This window comes from Diadema setosum, chromosome 11, assembly GCF_964275005.1.
Source record: "Diadema setosum chromosome 11, eeDiaSeto1, whole genome shotgun sequence".
NCBI classification, from domain to species: Eukaryota; Metazoa; Echinodermata; class Echinoidea; order Diadematoida; family Diadematidae; genus Diadema; species Diadema setosum.
The window spans coordinates 20,629,332-20,655,483 of record NC_092695.1 but is presented as its reverse complement, the minus strand read 5'-3'; the positions used below and the strand labels follow the sequence as shown (position 1 = coordinate 20,655,483).

General features: G+C 39.2%; 1 protein-coding gene across 1 annotated transcript; it reads right to left on the bottom strand.

Moving 5' to 3' along the window:
• On the bottom strand, positions 1–19,683 carry LOC140235262 (TBC domain-containing protein kinase-like protein). Its single transcript, XM_072315295.1, has 20 exons — positions 19,443–19,683; positions 18,989–19,061; positions 18,255–18,369; positions 17,308–17,381; positions 16,229–16,520; positions 15,916–15,977; positions 15,094–15,242; positions 13,539–13,674; positions 12,695–12,844; positions 11,667–11,763; positions 10,247–10,381; positions 9,618–9,807; positions 9,201–9,251; positions 8,575–8,658; positions 7,088–7,210; positions 6,185–6,346; positions 4,857–5,038; positions 3,960–4,135; positions 2,825–2,984; positions 1–2,384 (listed from the first exon to the last, which is right to left on the bottom strand). The coding sequence occupies exons 1-20, from the start codon at positions 19,633–19,635 to the stop codon at positions 2,274–2,276; spliced, it is 2,715 nt and encodes a 904-aa protein (XP_072171396.1). The 5' UTR covers positions 19,636–19,683; the 3' UTR covers positions 1–2,273.
• Between the last annotated feature and the right edge of the window lie 6,469 nt (positions 19,684–26,152).

Sequence of the window (26,152 nt, the reverse complement as noted above, 5' to 3'; positions counted from 1 at the left end):
TGAATTTGCACATATTTAATATATATCTGAGTAATCATTCTTCTGTACAGGAAAAAACTTTTTTCTTTTTCTACACAACTGCACACAGCACATTGTATACAGCTCACAGTTGCCCAATATAATACCGTATAAGCTGTTATATTCGTGTACAGAATATTTTCGCAAGTGAGGAGGTCACGGACATTTCGGTGAGATGTTGTTTCACGAATTGACACTTGTGGATATCCTAAGTGCACTACTACCCTAGTGCATGGCGTCATTTTCGTGTGTTGTTCAATTTGCTGTCCAACAGTAATTTGCGAAATTTGTGAAAATTTAACCCTTGTGAAAATAACAGCTTATACAGTACACTACGAGCCACAGAGTGTCGATAGTGATGATAAATAACAGGTGCTGTAATGCGGGTTGAGCAACGGTTGGGCCCTTTTTGACAATGACATACTGAATGCACCTACAAGATGATTTGCCATTGGTCTTGTAGTGCAGCAATACATGGACACTGGCAAAATTCAATTTAAGACCCTGCAATACGCTGTACTTAAAGTAATTTGTCACTAAGAGTTGCCTTCTGAGTACACACTGTACAACCAATCCACAGACGTGTACAGAATATTTTCGCAAGTGAGGAGGTCACGGACATTTCCGTGAGATGTTGTTTCACGAATTGACACTTGTGGATATCCTAAGTGCACTACTACCCTAGTGCATGGCGTCATTTTTGTGTGTTGTTCAATTTGCTGTCCAACAGTAATTTGCGAAATTTGTGAAAATTTAACCCTTGTGAAAATAACAGCTTATACAGTACACTACGAGCCACAGAGTGTCGATAGTGATGATAAATAACAGGTGCTGTAATGCGGGTTGAGCAACGGTTGGGCCCTTTTTGACAATGACATACTGAATGCACCTACAAGATGATTTGCCATTGGTCTTGTAGTGCAGCAATACATGGACACTGGCAAAATTCAATTTAAGACCCTGCAATACGCTGTACTTAAAGTAATTTGTCACTAAGAGTTGCCTTCTGAGTACACACTGTACAACCAATCCACAGACACAAGGATGGCTGAGTGGCTGAATTTGTTTGCTCACATTGCACCAGTGCCTGGAGCATAATAACAATTTGGTATCCTAGAATTGCGAGACAATATTTTATAAGAAGATACATGTACATGTATGTTAAAACAATGTTGTATCTTGGTCACATGTCAGGAATACCATTTAAGTGCTCTTGTGGGGCCACTGACCAGCAGTAAAAAAAACAAAAACAAAACAAAACAAAAACAAAACATGTTTGTGATCCAACAAGAGAGAACACGAATGCATACAACTTGTGGAAGAGGCATTTGTCAGACCATGGCCCCAATACATAATACTCTGTTAGATATTTGATGAAATCTCATTCATACTAATCAGAAATTTGATCTCGTTGTTTTAATATGAAACATGATTTTCCATGCTACCGTGCAAAAAGTGCCAACGTAATTGACTGCTATATTGTTTTACCGTTATGACTGTCCGATCAAAGTTAAACAGTATTGATATATCAAAGATTGATTATTGATAGGTGATCTTGTCCAAAATATTGCAATATTTCATGTGAACCAATGACAAACATGCCTATATAAATGCTTAAATGTACGGATTCATAAAAACATTCAAACAGAAAAACTGCAGCATGATGTTCAAATAAGGAAAAAAGCAATGAAAGCCTTTATGGCATACTAGTGTGTACTCCTTTACAGTAAAAACAAAAAAACAAGACATGTACAGAGTGTATGCCCCTCCCACAATCTAAAAAGTTTCCTAGAAATGTGACATGTTTTTGGATATGCATCAGTCTTAATTGTATATTTCCCTTGCCCCCCCACAACCTGAGCAATCATGCTGAAATCTCCTCCAGTGAGATTCTTCCGGCTTGGTAACAAAGTAGGTGGCACTGCACCGTTGTCTTTCACTCGCAACTCTCATAACAAAGGGCCGAAATCACAAAGGTTGTACCATTGAAACCATGGTTTAAACCATGATTTATGCAAATTTCTTTTGGGCAAATATGATTGACAGATAGTGTACACCAACAGACGTCCAGTGGCAAACGCGCATTGATACGCGCATGTTAAAGGTAAGCCTATTCCACGCTTATTTTTGGACCACGGTCTAAAATAGTACCACGGTCTAAGTTTGTACCACCCTCGTGAATTCGGGCCAAAAAGAGACAGATAGCTCAGAATGGGGTGGGCTGTCATTAGACACAAGGTCAGAGGTTACAGGGGTCAGAGGTCGGGCGAGGAGACGGTGAGAAGTCCCGTTGGCCGCAGGCAATCAATCCCACCATGCATGACGCAGACCTTCATGAAGCCCAGACGGATGAGTTCTGTGGCAAACTGAATAGAGACAAAGGAAAACATACATTGTGTGTAAAATTGGCACTAATAATGTACACGGCTTTGCAATGTAAATGCAAGAGTTTGTCACTGTACAACCATACATCTCTATATTCACAACCATATACTTCAAATGTAAGACCAACAAGAGTTTTTAATATCAAACTGCAGGAAATACATTGAATACCTGGAGGGGAAGTTGTATATCAGTCAGAATTGATAACTTTCTCTGACAAGGCTGATGAAGTTAATGCAATTTCAAGTACTGAAGTGTGCACACAGTGAAATTTTTTAGATTGTTTTTGACCATGGGGACTAAGATTGATGAAGTTAATGCAATTTCAAGTACTGAAGTGTGCACACAGTGAAATTTTGTAGATTGTTTTTGACCATGGGGACTAAGATTGACTCTTACGTGTAAGGTGCAAAAAGCTACTCACATTGGGGGCATTCTTGCCCCTGTGCCCCACCACCGTTATGACCCTGTTGCGGTGGTTGTAGAGCTTGGTGACTGCAGGGCAGGGATTCAAATCCCCCTCGGGAGAGAATGCCGTGTTGAAAGGAATGTTGATGCTACCTGGGATCATACCTCTGGAAAAGCTGTGAGATTTTAATTTGGAGGTTAAGGAAATACATTGTACCTTCAATAAGTTATGATTGTGAAGTTCTCCTCACAAAAATGTAAACTCATGTCCATTTGTCCATTGCGAAAGCTGTTGAGAAAAATCGTTCATGCACTTATGCATGATACACACTTACATGTATATTGAAAAATACATTTATGTATGTATGTGATGCTCAATGCATGCATGCATTCATTCATTTATGACCATCATTCATTCATTCATTCATTCATCCATTCTTTCATTATAATAATTACATTACATTAATTCATTAATTCATTCAGGTAATTATATGTTTTTTGTGTCTCATCCCTTTAAAAACTAGATAAAAAAGCAAACACCAAAGGAAAGAAAAAGAAAAGGGCCTTTAACATTGTCTTCAAGTACAAGTAACTGTGACACTCTAACTGTTGCTATCAATGAATACAGCCAGAGCATTCAATAATTACACAGGCAGAAAGGAATGCATGGCAACTAAACAAAAGGATAAGCAGAAATGTCACACGACTGACCCTGCCAATTAAATCAGATCAAGATAACGATTTCCAGTACCAATGAAATTATCGGTAGAGTGTGTTCCCGTTACAACAAACATGTTTATAACAAAATTTTGTTAATATGAAGGAAAACTTTTAAGTTCCCAAAACTGTTACCTATATAATTATACACTCTATTTGCTTGGCTATAACATTTTGATATAACGAAAGATACTGCAGGTCCCAATAACTTCGTTATGACGGGAGTCACCTGTATTTTGCTACCTCTGCAATCTTTTATCTCGCAAATAACTATGATGAAACATTGTGATCACAATCAAGTACTGTTCCACTCTTTCCTTTCACGTTGCATTGTTGCAATGAAATCAGCTTAGAACAAGCGGCTTCCAATTTTGTGATTCTCAAATGGGGCGAGAGTGAACGGTCGCCGTGGCAACTCGGCAGTCAAAGGATACTCCTCGCTGCTCCTGATGTCGATGATGAGCATGACGGCCTTGCTGTTCCTGTTCTTCTTGGTGGGGCTGTGGGAGTTCTTGGATCCGGCCAGGTCGCAGAGCTCCAGCAGGTCCTCGGCTGAGATGCGGGGGGCGACCTCCGACTTCAGCTCCGACAGGCTGAGGGCCTCTCGCGACTTGAATTTTTAAAGCGAAAGAGCAAAGTGCAGAGCAACAGAAAGAAAGAAAGAAAGAAATTATTCAGTAGAAGCTGTAAAGTTTTTAGGTAAAACTTGACCGTTCATTGTCTGCACCAAAACCTCTGATTGGGCAGGAAATCAGCAGATAGTACAGATTTTTTTTTTCTCTTGAATAATGCCCAGTATTCCCTTTTAAAGAAACTGAAGGTTTCTACAAGGTTGTTGTTGTTTTTTGCTTCTTCTTTTTTTAACAGTATGAAAAATCTACCAGAATATGTCTTAAATTCTTCATTTATTTCAGGAAGACTGTCACAGGCAGAAAACAATATCAAACTACGTGTTCAGTCTATTAGAGATAGAAAAACCTGATAGCACACATCTGTAAGGGTTTAGGAGAGTGCATTCTTCAAATTGCAGAAACATCTTTTAACTATCAATGGCCTTCTTTCAGCTTTTAGAAATTATATCACACTCATACTTATCATTTTTCAGTCAGGTTGGACAAGATACTTTTTCTCTGTGCTACTACTAATACAGGCTGGAGAATTACTAGAGACTTGAATTTACTCAAACCCCACCCCCTTGAAAAAAAAAAAAAAAAGGTTCTTCTACCATTACTGCTCGGTTTTGGCTATGCTCTAGTAATTACTCAAAGCATTATACGTAAGTCAGACCAAACACCATCTCCCCAACTCCTCTCGAGACAGTGATCTCTCACCAGTTCTGATCTGGGCATGTCATTGTAGTCTGTGCTGTAGTAGGAAACGGGCTTGATCTGCGAAGTGGCCGTCATTTGGTCGGCTTTCCTCGGCGGTCGCGCATGCTGCCTGTAGGTGGCGCTCTTTGGCGTGTTGCAGAAGATGCGAATGGAGTCCCGCACGCATCTCTCAATGTCAATCTCTGCATATTGCAGACCAAATTACAGAGCGAAAGATTTAACATTGCACGTTGTCACATTGTGCACTTAATCTTCCCGATAGGAACAGTGTTATGCACTGTCTACATCGATATATATCAAATTTTTTTCAACTGTGAGGAATAATAGATCTATTGGGCAGATCATTTGAGAAAATCTTGGCGCACAAGACAGAAAATCAAAATGGAATTCTACAAGTGCTCATCAGTTTAATACAACATTCAATTTATATGTCCATAACATCCCTACTGGAAATTCTAAATTGGAGAATAACAATAATTTGAACACATTATGGATTAACGAAAGAGCACAGAAAACAAAATAAAACATGGTTTTAAGCATAATTGCTCATAACCAAACACCGAGCCATTTCGGTGTCATGCTGGTATACACACAAGTACTTCTCTGATGCAAATTTTCTATACAAAGATATAGCTCCATATTTGTTTTAAAAAAGTGGAAAAGGCTGTAAAAAAAACAACAACTTTAAAGTCTATTATATACCTCACTTCTAGAATCCTCTCATCTGATTGGTTAAAAGGGGAGTCATGAAAATAGCTGTGCCCTATTTTTGAGTTACTGTGACCGGGGCCCGGGCACAGTTAGTAAATAGGTTTTAGAGACAGTCGCGACCCCGTGCACACAGATCGCTCATATGTACGCACCAATGATACGACTGTCGCGCATTCGATCAGCGTGCTGTAAAAGAGACTAGCGGACTGGTTTAGAGACAGTCGCAACTCGCAACCCCGTGTACGTGTGTACACATAGATGATCATACGCACCAATGATACGTACGACCGCCGCGCTGTCGATCAGCATTGATTACAACTTACAAGTGCTGTAAAAGAGACTAGAATCTATATTCTCGGTATTTATATGTCTGAATATATGTCGGTATATAAAACAAATAATGACTGCTTGATATTCGGGGCACAGTTAAAATTATGTTGGCCCTCGGTGATGTGAAAACCATAACCATGCCCTCAGCTTCGCTTCGGGCATAGTTACGGTTTTCACATCACCTCGGGCCCATAATTTTAACTGTGCCCTCATAAGCAGTCATTATTTGTATACTAATGACTGATTTTGACTGACAGGTGAGGAGCCGGGAATTGACTCCACCTTACCCGGCATGTCAGAAAAAAGCAGGATACACTCATTGAAGCCTGATGCCAGCAAGCCTGCCCTCAGCTGTTGTAAGATGGCCACTCCAATGCAGAGAGGGAAAGAGGATGTCCCCAGCAGGAGGGTGTCCCACAGATGGAATATCTTGTGAAGAGGGAATACATCTGGAGAGCGAAACAATACAGAGTTGATAAGAGCGTGTGGTACACCACACTTCACCAGTTTCCACCACTCCCTTTGCTAGAAATAAATTTTGGGGATTTTTTCTTATATCATGCATGATGGCTTGTGATTCTTCCATACAGGGGACTTCAATTCAATGTCCACCTCAAGGGATAGGTGTTAGTGCCTCTTATCAGAAAGGATGGTATGATGTCGTGTCTTTCACTGAGACATCTTTCTGCTGGATTACTGCGAATGTACAAATCCACATGGAAAATGGCATTACCATAAGAGACATCACCACAGTCATCATCATTGCCACCACCATCGCCTCCAGCACCATCATCATCATCATCATCACCATCACTACCATCATAGTCATCATCATGAGTGTCATCATCATCGATAGCATCATCATTGCCATTACCATCACTATCATCACCGTCATCGAGATCATTGCCATCATCACCATCACCATCATCATCACCATCATCATCACCATCATCATCGTCATCATCATTACTATCATCACCATCACCATTATCATGACCATGATAATCCAACAGCCAATTTCAATGAAATTCTTGCAAGAATCTGCTCAATGTTTTTGAACAAGACATGACTTGTTTGCTTCGTGTATCTTGAGTGAGATTCATTAGTCCACATCAAGAACATTTCACCCAGACACACAGGCAGAATGACTAGCAGACAAGGAAACACACAGAACAAGCGGACCAGCTTACGTGAGAACATGGTGAGGAACCAGGGGATGGCAAAGAGCTCTGGGATGAAGCCGATGCTCTGCATGTGGTTACTGAGCTCTGGGTCATGGAAGGCGATTAGGTGTGAAAACACAGCAAGGTACTCTGAGAACAGGAGAAAAGACCACAATAAAAAAAGCACATTACAAGCTAGTGTATGGCATTTGACATGGAAAAGATACAGTATTCAGTGCACTCAATATGCTTAACCAATATTTTGATTTGGTTTGTTTCCTTTTTTGAGTTCTTGTTTTCAACCAGTCAACAAAATCATTTATTTCCACAGAGGTGTCTTAAAAAAAATGTTGGGGGGGGGGGGCAAAACAAGTTTTTGCACCCCCCCCCCAAGTGCCCCCTGTCACAAATAATTAATCAATTATTTACAGACCAAAATGAACAATACAGACATTTTTCTTGTCTAAAAGTTGTCAATTTCATAACTGAAAAAGCAAAAATTATTATACACTAACAAAATACATCATTATATCTATACATTAATATTAACTTATGAGTAAATTTAGTGTATACATGGTAGCCTCGCGTCGAGAGTGCCCACTGAAACATACCTTTAGTAAACCTTACATTTTTTCTTTTCTTCTCTGCTTTCTAGCAGTATACACAGTAGGAATATTTTTTATTGCTTGAACAATGCGATCACGTTTAAGCTTTTAATGAGTACATTTCAGACGAATGGCAAAGTGAAAGTGGCTCGCTTGCTCTGCCCGTACTTACAGTAAAATGAATAGTTTTCATAAGTAATGATCATAGTCCTTCGCAGTGATTTCTTTTATTATGTTTAATTCCCTAGAAATTTAATTTTAAATGCTCTATAAATTGCCTACCATGGGAGGGGGGTATCCCCCCTCCCACACCCTCCCCCGTTCAGTCGCTTCGCTCCCTCACTGACAACAAGCTCACACCGTCACATAATGTATGCCCTATGTTATAATCATAGTCCTTCGCACTGAATTTTCCCCTATGTTTAATTCCCTAGAAATTTGCTTTTAAATGCTCTATAAATGCAACTTTTATACCCCATGTTTACAAAAAGTCCCTACCGTGGGAGGGAGTATCCCCCTTCCACACCCTCCCCCGCTCAGTCGCTTCGCTCCCTCGCCGAGGATCTCACATCGTCACATACCCAATGTGCCCCCGTTGAGATTTTGCCCCCCCCCCCCAAAACCAGAAGTGTTCCGGCGCGCTTGTTACTATGATATGTGATTTATATTTCCCTATACCTGCACCATACTTCATACCAACTTTATGACATAATGATGGACATTCAGTTATTAAAGTATTTCTTAATTCTTCAATTTCCAGGGGGAAAATTATATGATTCTGATGCTAGGAGAACTCTACCAAACTTGCATTACAGAGAACCTCTCGGTGATGCAGAGAAGAATAAAGAACCAATGCCCAGGCCAAGGAACTAAAAGGAAAACGGGTAAGGTTATTCTGTGCTGGCTCACCTTGAATCACGGCTGAGTTGTCTTTCATGAAGAATTTGTAGAGATACTTTGGGATGAAGGCGTTGAGGCAAGCATAGGCTAGAGCTGCATAAGTGAAAAGAAATGACAGCCAAAAAAGAAAGTCAGCCTTGAATTGAGAATATATATTCTATGTATGACCTGTTCTACTATACTCACATGAGTCACCATTTCCACGCCCTGTATCCGTACCCCTCCGTTTATACCCAATATACATCTGATTGAGTACATATATTATACAACGTAACTCCTCATCAAATACAATAACCATACACCTCGATTTGAGGCCATTTAAAGCTTTTAGTACATGGAGGACAGTTTCTCCCATCCACAAAAGATTGTGAATTATTGGGTTAAACTCTTTATTACAGAGAAAATGTAACAAAGTCTATTACTCCACAGCCTTGCAATCAAATGAAAATAAAATATCTGGAAAATAGCCTATTAGTATTATTGTGATACATTTTGCCACTTAAAATGAATGAGCCGAATTGACAAGAGTAGTAAAGGTCACTGAGATGTTGTGCTGTGATATGATTTACGTCTAAAACTCAGTATTGTTGGAAACCTTTGCAAACACTGAACAGATAAGTCCTTCAAAGGCATACCTTCGTTGTTGAAGTTGAGGTACAGGAAAGGCGCACACAGGGAGTCCAATCCTGAATACAGAAATAAAGAAATCACCATGCTCACGTTTAACACTAAAAGAAGGCAATTAATTCTTTCATTCATTCATTCATTCATTCATTCATTCATTCATTCATTCATTCATTCATTCATTCATTCATTCATTCATTCATTCATTCATTCATTCATTCATTCATTCATTCATTCATTCATTCATTCATTCATTCATTCATTCATTCATTCATTCATTCATTCATTCATCCATCCATCCATCCATCCATCCATCCATCCATCCATCCATCCATCCATCCATCCATCCATCCATCCATCCATCCATCAATCCATCCATCCATCCATCCATCCATCCTTTCTTAAACCAATGTACTCAATGAGCATACCCTGCCAGTATGTGAGCTCCGGGTGGGACACCACCCATGCCTTGAGGATTCTCTTGAACTTGGTGTGGGCGACATGTGAAGAGAGGAGCTCGCTGTACTGATGGCACCGAGGTATGTCCACCTCTATCTGTCTGTCAGTGGTGGTGGGCGTCTCTTTATCGATTGCATCATAGTTTGCCTGGATGTCTCCCTAGAGAGGAAGAGAAAAGTCCCGACATCGTTCATATTCCTTATTGCTTCCCCATTCTATATGAAACTGTGCTTGTAATTCCATTACAAAAACCACTTACTTAACAAGTTCACCTGCATAGAATTTATGCATGCTTTCTTCTTTTGTTCTTTTTCCTTGAGCACCTAATCAATCATGCATTCTGATATGAAACTGCTATGTTATCATCCTTGTCCACTGCGATTCGTTTTTAATTTTGAGAATGTTCTTAATCCTCTTCCCAATCGATACAAATTCAGAAACTGTACCCAGTATAACCAATTCATTGACGTTCAAATGCAAAAGTCTAAAAATCATCTAGAGGTCTCCTTTTATTTTTCAAATCATGGTAGTTATAAGTGAAATCATCTTTGAAATCCCCCCCCAAAAAAAACCTCCCAAAAATACACCCCAAACTCACCTCTACCCCAAGGAGAGCAGCCCAGGTCTCGTCACGGTAGAGAGGTGGGATGTCCATCCTCGCCTCCTTCCATATCCTCCCGATGGTGTAAGGGTATCCCTTGAGGAGCCGGTCAAACAGGACCACCCGGTGGAACTTTATCAAGATTGAGATTGGTATCAAGTGATAACTTGGTGTTCACCAAAAAAGAGTGGGATATTTATTCACCATCAGCATTGTAAATCATCTACTGTAAAACAAGGAATTTTCGCGTGCATTTTAATTTTGGGAATTTTGTGAGCACCAAGATTCACAAATTAAAATTTACACAAAATATTTTGTCTTGTAAAAATTTCATGCCACGAAAAAGGCCGTCAGCTCCAATTCGCGAAAAATTTCATGCCGCGAATATATCATGTTTTACAGTATTTGATACCCAACAGATACTCATTTGTATAATAACAAAATAATTATTTTCATTGTTTGTTTTATTTTCATTTCTCCTTCAGTCTTCTCTTCCCATCTTTATCTCCTCTTCCTAATCCTTTCAATCACATCAATCAAAACTATGTTCAAATTAGGTTATGCTGACAACAGAAGCCTGGAGGTAGTGCGACATATTGAATATTATGACATATCTACCATTGTTTTTTTTTTGGGGGGGGGGAGGGGAAGAACAAACAAAACCATGGTGGATCAAAGGTAAAACAAAATATGAAAATTGGGTTCTTTGCAAAGCATCGCCTGTAGTTGTGGGAATATGTGGGACTCTGGGAGTTCAGTCAGTGTTTTATAACATCATCAATCACACTCTAGTGACGGATCAAAGTGATAAAAACAGACAAATTTGGGTCACCCGCTGCCTCTTTCCCTTTTAAAGCTGAATAATGTACTCCAAGCATTTCAAATCATTATGACTGATTGTTCTAATCATTTGACTGGTCTCATATTCACAATACCTGTTTTTGTTTGTTTGTTTGTTGTAGACTTCATGTCTCATCCTGATGAAGACAAGAAATGAAACGCAGAACATCTTGGACCTCGCATTTCACATTTTACAACTAACCTGCTGCTTTCAAAGTTTTGCAACTTTCTGATTTTAGTATGACTACACATATGAGAGGCAAACTGTGGTATTTGCATACCTTGGTTGTTTGTGACACAGAAAAGTTAATGAGATACTCATTTTGTATTATTATTATCATTATTTCGTTTTATTTATACAGGGTAGCCCCGTCAGTAGTCAAGTACTGTTTTCCAGGGGGCCCTGTACGGGGAATAGTAACTAATTCGTAACCGAGCACTTTGTCAAGGCTTAATGACCCAGTGCTGTTGTTTGTCATGTACAACAATAGCATATTTTTGTCTGTGTAGGAATGCATGTACATGTATGTATTTGATGACTCTCGAGAATGCTGAACAAGTCACACCTACAGCGTACCTGATACTCTATGTCCCTCTCTCTGATGATGAGGGGTAAGTTGGCTGCCTCCGAGAGCTCCGAACTGCTGGACGATGTCGGCAGACCTTCATTTGGTCTGATGAGGGAAGCAGAATCGAACAATAGTAACTGATATCAGAAATAATATATGCTGCTTTATAATATGTTTATCATACCACACTGTACTATATATTCACCTTGGATAAAACCTTACATACCACAGTTGTTCTAAACACATTACACCACACCACACAATGTGAAATGATCGATACTACATGGATATGCATGTACAAGATGTACAATCATTATATGCATCTAAATCATGAACGTCTAGGTGACAATAACAGCAAGCAATATTGTATCTCTGTACATCAATTGCTTCACATTAATTGATTCCAAATTGAAACAGAGTCTAGGTCTCAGTGGCATCCAGAACCAGTGTACCATGCACGAGTTCCATGTGATTTGGGTTGTCTTCAGCATTTATTGGTACTCTCACAGAAATATACCAAGCATATGTAAACAACTGATAACAAATATATCTCGCGAGCTGCATTTCCTTGCCGCTGGGTAGAGAGCAGCACTGCACATTAAATAACGGTAGTTGCATTGCAAAAGGAGCAAAGATGTGGGCATCAGTGGGATTTGACAAAAAAAAAAAAACAAAACAAAACAAAACTTGAGCATCTCAATATGCATATAAACCACAGCAGCTTGGGAATATGTGAAGAGTTTGATCGCAAAACAGGTTAAGTGACATTTTTAAACGATTTAAAGTAGAGCCCATCAACAGATAGAGCAAAACAGAACCTTTCCAGAGATACCTCACTTGTTACATACCAAGGAATATTATGGAAGGTATGAATAAAAATATTTCATATTTTCTTATAATTTTGTTTGTTTTTAGCAGATTTGTTCTGAAATATCTCAAATTAACAAGAATGGAGTTAAATTATTTTGCGATCAAAATATTTCATGTGTTCCATGTATTCGAAGATAATTCTCTACCATCTGCCATCTGAACTCACTCCTCGTCCAGCAGCGGGTAGAAAGCCTCCTCCTCGATGTTCTCCAGCCGCTTCCTCAGATGCTCCAGGGAGAGGATCACCACGGTGTCGTCGTTCAGCGAGCTGGTGTCCCTCTCTTTCCCGTGCATGTCCCCACCATCGGTCACGATGCTGCCGGGGAAAGAAGGCAAAAATGCACACCAGTCTATGACGTATTGACCCCATTTGAGCTTGCAAGCCATATATAAAAGTGTAATCTTCACAACATGTGTGCAAATGCCTCATGCATTTCTACACTGAAAAGGTCACATACGTCACACATTTATATCTGGTACTATCAGCCCAACTGTGCTCTGTATGTGGAGTCTTCTAACAGATATCATTGCTAAAAGAACAGACATTTCTCTCGAACACACTGCTTTCGCTGTCAGCTCACATGCTGGTTCTTTATTTTCATCCTGACATGCATACTCACACTCATACCACTCCATCTGTATAACACCATGTATACCACTACTAGTTTCTCCATCTCAGTTCATTCCATCAATGTATTTTTTTTTTTTTTTTTTGCTTTAATGTGTGATGATATATGTACATTGTATAGGGCTGCCAACCTTTTGAGACTAAAGAATATACTGATGCAGAGAGAGAGAGAGAGAGAAAAAAAAAAAACGTCAGACCTTTAGGTAATGTGCCTATTTATGTTTTGCTGTGCACAGTTGAAATACCGGTATACTATCAACAAAAAAAAAAAAAAAAAAAAAAAAAAAAAAAAAAAAAAAAAAAAAAAAAACATGCTAGTTGGTGGCTCTGTGTGTGCCATGGGGGCACAGATGGGTCAAGTTTATCCTAAACGGTCACTCACTTGGCCAGAGCACAGATGGGCGGCTGGCTGCGGAGGAGGCCCTTTTTCCTCAGCTCCCCTTCCAGGTCCCCTCCGGCCAGGGTCCAGAGGTAGTAGACCTCCTTCATGGGCCTCTGGGCCAGGTGGTCCTCATCGTCTAGGGGAGAAGGGTGGAAGGTGAAGTTCTTCAAGATCTTCAAGTGAAAGGTTTATGAAAATAGATATTACAATACCATGGCAGACCTCCCAACCTTTCTAACCGAAAAAATAAGGATGACTTGGCTAAAAAGTAGGAAAGAAAGCGCAGTTTCTGTAGGGGTGTGTAGTAAAATTAGCAAGAAAAATAAGAAACTCCATTGAAACAAAAGCTGGGAATAGTCAAAATCCAGATTCTTCCCTCCAAATTCAGAATGGTTTGGAGGTCTGATATGGTCTTCTTTATCCAGGGTAGCCTCTTTAGTGCCGCCACTGCTCTACCACAGGGCCCTGTCATTATTATTACCCTAGCGTTGCGAGGTAGCCATTTATACAACTGGGTCTAGAGGGACACGGAGGGTGAATACATCTTGTCCAAGGACGTAAGCAGTGGGATGGATTCAAACGCAGGTCTCCTTCAAATTGAAAGTCAGAAGTCTTATCCACTGTAACCCAACCAACAGTGCAGCGTGCACTTTGGATACAGCATGCTTTGATGCCAACCATATTTTAAAATCATCAAAAGATATTTGGAGGTCTGTTTATAGCTTTATTCCTCCACTTGGTGGAGTTCTTCTCGTATACACATAGTACTATGGATGATTGCAATTTTGGAAGTATGAAGGCTCATCCAGCATTTTAGGGATCCGTTGTGGGATTTTGGCATGCAAGATTTTAACCTGTTCTGGGGGTGGGGTCCCAGTCACATGTGAAAAGGCTCACTTCGAGTGAAAATGATTATCCTCTATACTTGCATGGTGAACATTAATACTAATCATGTTGTTGATTGGAATATGAATGTACACTGACAAAAAGTTTCTACAAGGTGACTGATAAAAAATACATGAAGTACAAACAGCTAAGAGAATGAAAATATATGACAGAATTGTTTTCATTTCTTACAGCTAAATTCGAGGATCATTGATCCTTGATGATCATTGATTTGATGAAGGCGTTTCCTTGTACCATCTATGTGACTGAATTTTCATATTTCAAGAAAATTAACATGGACTGCAAACATGCATTTATTGATAGTTTTTCTTGATTACAGATCTAAGGTGTATGTACATCTCAAAGAAATTGGACAATGTGTAAGCTGGCTTCAGTTCCCCAAGACTGGTGAACAAAGTCAAGTTGTATTAATGGTGCACCAAAGTGCATAAGGCCGTAATGATTTGACATTAATCCATTTTTTTTTTTTTGGTCTTTTTTTCTTTACTCTGACTTGTTTATTCTTGATGTTCACTTGCATTTTAAGAGTTAACAGTGTTTTAAAGTTAACACAGGCTTGCTCACAAAATATTGCAAAGTAACATGTGGTGAAAATCTGAATTACAGTGAGGTCTTATGTCAAAATTCTGGAAGTCTGTAACAATGATACCTTTGATGTGTTCGTCATCCTCGGAGAGTTCCAGGTCTTTGCAGCGCAAGCCCTGGTACCTGAACATGGTGAGACTGCTGGGAGCCAGGAGAGGCGAGGGCTCCCTTGCCTTCAGCATTTCTGTCCTGAGCAGCTCACCGGCACTTGGTCTGTGTGGGGGTGTCGAATCAAGGACATATAGGTGGCAATATTAAGGAGACAGACTTACCATATGCTGTACATTAATATAGGCACCATCCTTCGTTTTTTTTTTCTTTTCTCTTTCAGAAAGCAAAGTTTGCAATTTTCCCACTGTAGAGATGATTCATACATTGCACTTGTGTCACAGAGGCCATATTTTGTATTTCTGTCAATTTGTAAATATCAGCCGACTAGCAAAATTTGCAAAAATAAAACTACTGCCAACTATACGCCATGTAAAGCACAAGTGTTTTACTGGTCAAGAGAATGGGACAGGAAATATGAAAACCTAATTTGATACCTGATTCTAAATTATAGCACTACTAATAACTCACGGTGTACACCGTAAACTGACCTGTTATGAGGTATATCAAGAGATTTCTACTCTGTCAGTAAGTCTGTTCTTCTTCTCTCTTGAACACTTGTTGCATAGAAGAACTATGTTCAGCACCACGTTAAAAAATTGACATCACTCATTCCCACTCTTTGTTTCCATTAATTTGATGTGAACAAGTTCTACAGGATGTCAAGTCTCATCCAATTCTGAGAAGAATTGCAACTTTGCGTCCTTAGCCTCAGTCCCCATCAGATTTTTTTGGTGAAAATTAAGTATATTGAATCTATAATTTTTTAAAAACTTGCCTTTGCTGTGGAGAAGCAGATAGACACTGTCTCAGGAATAACTGCAGGGCAGCTGGATATTTCTGGAGAAAAAAACAAACAAACCAACAAACAAACATCAAATTTTAATCTATGTAACATTCTAGCACTAATGATAGAAGGTAGCTGACTTCACAATGTTCTTAAACATGAAAAACATTTGTGTCACATGGCCAAACAAAGAAGAAATAAATTAATATGAAAGTGAATCTCATTGCATCTCTGGTGACTGCATATTGAAAGAGAAATTAATCAATGCTGTCAAAGTGTCTGGTTTTTGGGGAAAGTCTCTTACCTGAAGCTGTTGCCGTCCACCATGTTCGTCCACTATGGTGTCCAGCGGGTGGACCTGTGACCCGTGCTTGCCCAGCAGCATCACCTTAGCCAGGATCTGGGACAGGGTGGCCCGCGGCCAGAGCTGCTGACCGAGGCACAGCTCTAGGATGACCATGCCGAGGGACCAGACGTCCACCTTGGGGCCGGACGGGAGGTGCGTCTGGGGCGGGAGGTCTGAGGTGGGGGAATCCCCGTTGGCCAGGGAGGAAGGACCTCCCCTCAGGACCTCGGGAGCCATGTATCTCGGATGCCTGACATATGGGGCAGACAGAGCAAACTTGATTTTTATTGGTTGTGTCGACATGTACACATTAGAAGTCCCTTAACATCCATCGATTTACCCAAACAATACAGCCAACCAAAAACATAACAGTGTTTCATGTCTCTTTTTATTCTCTTTTATCAGCCCTCTTGTCTGCAGCATGCAGAACAAGTCTATAAGGAAGAGATTTAAACACCATCATTATGGCCATGGCTACATTTCTTAGATTAATTGGATCACAAATGCTAGAATATGATCAAAATGAAATGCAAACAGGAATGAATTGTAAAACATATACTAAACATCTTCCTTGAAAATAAACTGCATTACCCTCCACTGGCTTTTGAAATCATGATCATCTGCCATGATGAATACACAGTAGAGTGCCTCCATAAAGACATGAGCTTTGCAATACTAAATCATAAATCACTTTGGTAGATATTATTCAGAAATCTCTCACAAGCTGGAGTGGTACATGTTGTGCAATGGTACTTGGAATAGCAGACTGAGATGATGTACCTGTATGTCGCCACTTACCATCTTTGCGACATCCCTCTGGTTGCTATAGCTACAAACCAAACCCATCTCACAACTCTTGCTGCACAGGAATTATAAAACAAAACATGAAATATGAACAGTCTGGTATGTCGTTGTTTCTAATCAGCCACTTTCCTTTGATGACACCCACAATCCTTTGCAAGGGTAACTACAAACTTTGTGCCAAAAACCTGATGCGTTTTAACATTGCAATGTTTCTATTTTCATTTTATCCTTACCCTATGGGAAATGTGACATCCGTGCCTCCATTGGTGATGTGGTAATGGCCATACTTTGCGAGCCTCACATGACCCTAGATTATATGGGAAGAAGAGAAATTATGTTACAATAATGGCATATTATAATGATAAAATCGTGTTACAGTTTTGGTGGCAATGGTTGTGTTAATATTGCATAATACCTACATAGATTGCTTGATACCATACTTACAGGCTCTGATGAAGATAAAACCAGAAATTTCATTTATGCTGTATTTACGCTGTATTCCCTCCTTGAAGGTACAAGTGACATTGTTGATCTTTACGTCAAGTAAATTAATGGGTCAGAGTGGTTTGAATTAACATTTTGCTGTGCTACATACATGTCTAAACAAAACGTACCTGCCTCCATGACCAGTATAAAGGTCCCAAATGACTTCTAATTTGTATGTACCCCTCACATTTAATATCTCAATTCTACAATTGTAAAGTTGCTCTGGAATAATTTAATTCTCGACTGTTTACTCAAATTGACTTTTTAATCACCTTTTCCACATGCTGCATAATCTACATTCACAAACTTTTGGTTGGCACAGACACACAAAATGACACATGCTTTTACATCTATGGATCCCATCATCACATATATTTTGTTACCAGTAGGTTACGAGTTTATTAGCGTTACTAAAACAGAATTAAGGTCTAATCTAATTCACTATCCTTGAATTCATCTGTGTCCTATCACTTTCCAAAATTACATATGAGGATGACATCTGTGGTATATATCTTTATATATGTTCAAGAGTTTGTGGCAAATTACATGTATCTATCATTTGAAGGTAGCTCCTGTTTACAGCACATGAGCCTACTAACTGTTATCAAACTACAGATAAGAAATAAGATATGGTATGGTAAAACATAAGTCCATCAATGGGCAAACTGTGGTAAGCGACTCATAATTAACGTACCTCTGAATCTAGGAGGATGCTGGTTGGACAAATCCCTCGATGAACCAGTCCATTCTTGTGCATGTAGCTCAGTCCTTCCAGGGTCTCATGAATCACTTGCAAAATCTTTTCAGGACTTTAAAGAAACAGAAACAAGAAATTTCACTACAAAACAGTAGAATCAAACAAACAAACAACAACATAAAAACCCAAATAAAATCTTCTGACAGGACCAGCACAATGTTACACCCCCTTAACTACTGACTGTATAATTCTTTTTCAAGGTAGACTTAAATGTATACATCTTTACCAACACTGCTGTTTATCATAACATACAAACAAAGCACTCCCCTGACAGTTATTTGAAGTCTAAGTTTTAGTTTCAACTGCCTTACAGGGACATCTTGAAAAACAAACAAATGAACAAACAAACAACTCTCCCCTCCAATACTGTATACGCCGAATATTTCGCGAGGTTTTTATTTTCGCGAATTTCGCGATTCAGGTGCTATTCGTGAAATTAAAGACACGCAAAAACAATGACTCTGATCCCGATGTGAATGTGACATACGCGTCTACACTTCTCCGTTCAGTCCAAGCCGCCACGATCACGAATTTAACCACTAGCGAAATCTTCGGGAATTCCCAATTCGCGAAAATTTAGACTCGCGAAATATATAGCGTAATACAGTATTTCATTCATATCAGAACAAATTCTCAGGTAATAATATTATATACAGAGGTCTGATACTCACTCCTGTAAGTTGCCATTCTTCCCTTCCAATTCCACATTATTGCCATAGTGCTCTGCAACTATTATCAGCCGTTCTGTTCATTACCAGAAATACAAAGAAATGCATCTTAGCAACAACACAGACACTTCAAGAATCACGGACATGAGAAAATGAAAAAGAAGAGACTGAAGCAGATCAAAGTTTTGCTTGTTAAACAAATGGCATTACAAGGAAGAGGTGATTTTTTTATCATGCAGTTTCCTTTACCCTATCATCATATCCAATTTCTATCATGAATTTCCCTTTCATGTTGTAAAAAAACTTTTGATTTCATCATGCTTTGTTTCTCCTTCATACATAAACTCTAGAAATCATGCACAAAACAGGTGTAAAATGTCATGTCTGCGATGCCGATGATATATAATTATGCATCATGCACACCACACCACTGATCACAACCCTGGGTGATGCTCACCGTGCTTGCCCCTGACGACATCCAGATATTGGCAGAGCCTAGGATGGTGGCGGACTTTCAGGGCCTGGAACCGTCCCAGAATCTTGATGGAGCTCGGGGTCAGAGGGAGGCCATCTGCGCCGCACTGGTCGTTGGCGTACCTCGAGGCAAAGAACGTGGACACACCAATCTCGGCTTTCACAAAGGCCTGCATGGTACAGGATCACTCCTGCATCTACACACCTTCCTGGTTTGCTTTGCTAATGACCCCTGTGGACGAGGTGATTGGAAACAAATGTGCTGTTTGACTACTACTATCAACACATTTTAAAGACAACATTCATGCTACCCAAATGATCAACTGCTCAATCATCACATGACATTTGTTTAAAATAAAAAAAAGTGCCACTGCATGCTTTAAGCATGAGTGTACCACCGATCATCAAGTTTGTGAATACTGTCAAGAAATTTCAGATATTGACCGGTCTATATCTTGTAATCAGGGATATGTTTCACGGAGACTACGTCTTGCTTCACAGAATCCCCTCCTTGAGCTATAAAACTAGTTTTAATAAAAGAAAAAAAAAACATAAAAAAAAAATCCTCCAGACAGATAGACAGATATTTCTGTCTAGACTGACTGTCTATTTCAAATACTACATGTATAGTAAGTACCATCAGGTGACCATAGAGTGCAGTAATGTTATCATCAACCATTGCATAGTGCACATTACTCCCATAAACTCATTAAAACTTGTAGTTTTCCATTGTCTTTGTGTAAATACAGGGATGCCAAGTTCAAAAAATTTTTATGAGTGAGATTTTCATGACTCGGCATCTCGGCGAGCGAATGTGCGCCCAAGCGATGGTGTGGGAGGGGTTCCAACCCCCTTTGAGGCCTCCCACGTAGGGAGCTTTTTCAATTTTTGGTTCTTAATGGTGCGATCAGATGCATACTTACACAAGTGACTATTTTTTAATCATTTTGAAAGACAAAAGGAAAATATACCTTCATTTGTAACTATCACTTTAATCTTTTGAGCTATATGCTCCTTATTATGGGCCCAATTTGAAATTGCAGACATTGCCCGATGCGTGGCCGTGAGAAAAATGGGTGCCATGTATGCGTGAGATCGTGACGTGAGACGACCCCCAAATGCTCGAGTCTCACTCAGAATGCGTGAGACTTGGTAGCTCTGTAAATAGCTGGGTCTCACTCCTCCGGCCTCGCCTCGTCAGGCACTCATGTTCAGTATAACAATTAGTTCTAACGTTACAACATGCACAACACAAAACAGTCACTGTCAGTTAATGACAAGTCAATGATTTGGTTGTCATGTCATACTGGGCTCACATAGTTTTGAATACATGGGACTGATACGGGGCGTAAACGTCGATTATTGACGCTGTTTAACTACCAGGCAGCAAGTTCTCGTTTGTTGAAAGAGACGAATATTTTGCAGCACATTATACCTACCTCCAATACCTGTAAAACAGTAGTGACAACCTCGTGCCACAGAACTACAAAACCCTTTTACGAATTAAGAGGTCTAGACTTCTAGTCTTACCGTACCGGCTCACAGATCGGAAAGCTTGTGCTGACTAGAAGTGACAAAAACATAACACAAGATGGCGCTTCTTTACCGCTGCTTGCTTGGTAGCATAAGATACCAATATTTTTCTCTCTCTCCCTCCTATAAATTCTTCACTACACCTCAGTCTGTCTATTCTCTATTTTCTCTGTTATTTCCCACCATTTCATAGTGATTATTCTCTGTGATGTTAATGATAATAGCAATAATATTATTGTTCATCAGCACCATCATCATCTTTTATTACAATAATCTGATATGAATCATGTCATGATCATCCATATACATGTATTATTATTGATAGGACTCTATTAAACAGATTTCTTGTAGATTATATTTTCCATATGTCTGCAGAAACTGTCTGATTCTGTTCTAAAATGGACACCTAATGCATAATAAAATTAATATGTGAAATTACGTTGTGATAACACTATTTCATGGTTAATGACGAAAATGCGAAATATTAGCCAAAAGAACGCAGAGAGTATTGCAATCTAAGAGCATAGGTCTATAACCGATTGTGGTTGTTACGTTATGTTTCACAGTAGGTTATCCACAACGACAAATCGGACCATGGTGGTACATGTATCCATCGAACTTCCGCGCGAGAGTCGGAGTTGATGATTAATCTATGCTCATTTTGTCACAAAGAGGAAGAGTTATAAAAGCATATTTTTTCACACATGTGAATATAACATATCGGTTGCAGTATCCTGTTTTATGATTATGTTCTTTAAAAAAAAATATAGGCTGGGAAGGGATCAATTTGGAATTGATTTACCGTATGAAGGAAAAGCTCAATTAGTTAATTACGTAACAATATTGGTAGCATGTGGAATAGATGCAGCATTCTTTTTTTTATTTTTTATTTATGCTGTTTTACAAAATCTAAGCCGGGGAAGACGTTCTAGGGGTAAAAGGGAATATACCGCCAACTGAACATTTTTATTAAAAGCCGAATAGAACAAGATAGATCTGAAGAGAACCGTTGGCGTTTCATGTAAGAGTGGGAAATTCAGCATTAATCATGTTAATTATTTCTCCTATTATCAATCATGTTGATTATTTCTAAAAATTTTCTTTAAAACACAGTCATGTTAATCAACCGAGATTCCTTGTTTCGCGTAGTTTTATTCATTTATTTTTTCTTACTTATCAGGGGTAATAATTTTCCCTCCCGTTTGGTGTATCTTTGGGTAGAGATGGATGTGGGGTGTGTATTTTGAAGTGAGTGATATGTTGCTGTTGGGCATGTATACAATACAATACAATACAATATCGGTATTTATATAGCGCTCTTACAAAAATGCAAATGTATCACAGCGCTTCACAAATCCATCTCACACTAGGGAGGTAAGAGAAAAGGGAAAAAAAGTACAACAGACAAAGGAAAAAAAAAGGTACATAATGAATCAATCAGTTATTGAAAAGGAAAGTCTTCAACGATTTCTGGAACACTGGCAAAGATGGTGATTCCCTGATACTTTGAGGGAGTTGATTCCATAGGCGTGGGGCAGCTACTGAGAAGGATCTGTCTCCTGTCCGAGTGAGAGTCCTAGGGACAGATAGGCGGGTTGGGTCTTGGCCTGACCGCAAACCTTGTCTTTCAGATTGGTGACGTGAAAGTAGAGTCAGGAGGTAAGATGGAGCACAATTCTGAAGGCATTTGTACGTGATTGACAGGATTTTGTAGGCGATTCGCTTTTGCACAGGGAGCCAGTGTAATTGCTGAAGAAGAGGAGAGGCATGGTCACGCTTCTTGGCTAGAAAAACCAGCTTTGCAGCTCGGTTTTGAGCACGTTGAAGGCGCTGGACATTACTTGAAGATGTACCTGACAGCATGGAGTTTGCATGTATGAATGTGACTGTGTGCGGGGGCTGAGAAATAAAGTTAGACTTGCCCAGATGTTAACGAGATATTAATCATATTTTCTTTTAAACTGTTTACAGCGTTATATGATATGAACAAAGTAAAAAGAGCAAATATGATCATTTCGGGATATGTTTGAGCATCCATCATGAAATGCTAGAGGTAAAAGTTCTGGTGTTTTCCCTTGCCTGCAAAAGTAAATTCGGGGAAGTGTAGGCGAAGCACTGGAGGCGATCGAGGTAAGAATTGGGGCCTGTGAGGGAGGCGGGAAAAATGTATATCAGGGGGAGGGGATATATATATATATATATATATATATATATATATATATATATATATATATATATATTTACATACATATATATCATCCCCATACATTGTTATGTAGAAAGAATACATGTATGATGATTTTTTTTTTAATGCTAAAGAAGAAACGCAATGAAATAAAGTGAAATGAAATAAATTCTTTTGTACAACGTCTACAATAAAGACTACACATTTATGATTGAGAAGATCATTCATCGAAAAAGATATAGATTTTGGATCACTGTGAAAATCCTATACATTGTTTTGCTTTTTTTTTTCATTGATGATTGAGATAACATTTCTGAAATCACAAAAGAGAGTGAATCTCATCACATTATGCAGATTGTCGGGACTAAATTATTTTTTTTAATATGTTTTTGCTGTAGGGCACAATCGGTCATCACGTAACTTCCTACCTCTATACCAACATTACACTAAACTGAAAGAACCCTCCGGGAATAACAAAAGTCGTGTATACTATAAAAATCGAAATTATTTTACACTTTTTGTCCTCGATGCTCTAGCATTAGCACATCTCAGGATCATGGCAAATCGTGTCAGCCAGACGGTCACCTTCTATTTCCATACAATGGTATCTTGCAGTCAGGTTTTAAACGGTCACCGTGGAAGATGACTTTTTAGCCTTTCTGAGAACTACTGTTTTACCTTTAATCATTCTTGATTTCAGGGTGATACGCTCCTATAACAAACATTATCATTTTGTTGGTTTGTTTCGTTCTGAGATTGCAGCACCCTGCACGTAGTTGATAATCCATGAACTGCCGAGACAAGGTATTCTATCTTTTTTTTTTTATATTGAAGGAAAAAAATTAAATATAGATCACTTCATCACTAATCTAACTTTTAGTTTAAAATACAGCTGTCTGCAGAATCTGTGATGGCATAGTGGTAAAATCGTAAAATGTTTACGTAATTTGATTAATTGGCATTATGCGTTATGCTTCATCAGACAATCAAAGGCCAGGGACGTGGTGAATCGCGGTCTGAATTCACATTATGGCTGCAGGGCGAGAACACAGCGGAATCAATCGCGAAGGGAGGGGGGGGGGGGGAGGAGACAGAATAACAATTCACTGCCAGCAAATACACGAAGAAAAAGCGCAAACAAACAATAAAGCAGGTTTGATTGTTTAATCTCCGTTAGGCGAGGATGGACCTTTCACTAGTTGTAAAATCAATTGAGGTCGTGCGACACTGTTCGTCTTTATGCAAATTGTAATGTAACTTCGATTACTGAACGAAAAACCTGTTACGTCGTTTGGAAGTATTCAGGTGGGGAGGGGTGGGGTATATTGGCCTTGCACCTGTGCTATGAGAGGTTAAACCGTTGAAGAAAATGTCAATATAATCAAGCTATCAGTATTATATACTGTATATGAGATGAAAAAAAGAAACAAAAACAAATGTGGACGCATGTTTTTGCGGGTCGAAGTTGGGCTTTTTATGGCTGATTTGGATAAAAGATCAAAAAGAGAGACTTCGCAGGCCGCTTGGCCTTTCAGGAACCACATCTATTGTTATCGACGAGACCAGATTTTGGTCTAGGGCACTGAGCTTTCCCACAGCTATAATGGAGCTCACTTTACAATTGAAAGTACAAAGATCCTCTCCTTTTGGTATTCTCTGCTTGGTTAGTCTTCCTGTATGTCGTAAAGAAAGCTAACTTTATGTTATGTTTTCCTCTTACGACGTGGCTGTTTCACTTGACTAACCCCCATTCGTGTACTGCGAGATGTGCGCTTTCAACACGAAAAGTACCAATTAAGAACGTCGATCAGCCGAAACATGGTCCAGTCTCATTGCACGGACCAGGCCTTGAAATCGCCTCGACAGGTCTGCGAGGACAGAGGATCTAGCATACGTTCATTGTAGATCGTGGTTGTTTGATATTCCGCCAGTAAACACCTTGTGGGCTAGATCAGCGTACAGAAGATTACCTCGACTGGAGCTGGTATGGTCTCATGTTATGGTTCCCAATCCGTTGTGAGTGCATGGCCTGCTAATGTCCGTGGGCCATGATTGGTAAGAGCAACTGGGCGAGAGTGTTAATGACTCTGTTATCGAGCTTTATAACATTGAGCACTAGATCTAACCCAACACATACCAAACATCTCCTGAGCCACGATATTTCAATATTCACACGATGATGACAAATATATATATATATATATATATATATATATATATATATATATATATATATATATATATATATATCTTCTGTTTCTTGAAAATTGTTCAGATGAGTGAGTGTGGGTGCAGGATTTGACCTTCTTCTGTTGAAGAATATAAATTCACTATACCCACTGCGCAGTGATTGATTAGTATGCCTTATAGGCTCACCATTGTGGTGTTGGAGCGCCCTATTTATACATTTAACTATACTAATGATTTACCTGAATTAACTGAATTACCTACGATGACGCCCAGTAAGTTGAAAACTTGTAGAGGGCCATTCAAAGGATTTAATCCTGAGCCTGAGGAGATCCATATGATGTACTGTATCGTGTATTTATCATCGCTATTTTGTTCCAAAAATGTTTCGTAGTTGTCTGTGTTCGATGTTTCTGCTCTGCTTTTGTACGGTAAAGAAGAAGATTGATTTTTTGTTCCGATCTTCGCATTTTCGTTTGAAAAATTTTGAACGGATCCTTAAACACCGCGCGGTTTATAGGAAAAGACAGTGGTCGTAGTATGGAATGATTTCATCTATAGCGCTGTCATCGTGTCATTCATAATATGACTATGAATATTATGAACCTAATTTAAAATTGTGTGACATCTGATCAAACCCTTCTCAACTCCATATTTCCTATTTCACGATAAAAACAACTGTTATCTATCTGCGCCACAGATTGGTCCATTAGCCTCTCCGGTGAAACTTGTACTACAGTCAGTGTTTCCATTCATTAAAGACAGCGTGTTCATATGTACTGGATAAA

Coding starts and splice junctions, on each gene's coding strand:
- LOC140235262 (XM_072315295.1), bottom strand. CDS start 19,635: ATGCAGGCCTTTGTGAAAGCCGAGATTGGTGTGTCCACGTTCTTTGCC. Junction 9,808..10,246: donor CTGCTCTCCTTGGGGTAGAG/GTGAGTTTGGGG, acceptor CTTCCTCTCTAG/GGAGACATCCAGGCAAACTA. Junction 7,211..8,574: donor CAACTCAGCCGTGATTCAAG/GTGAGCCAGCAC, acceptor TCCTGTTCTCAG/AGTACCTTGCTGTGTTTTCA.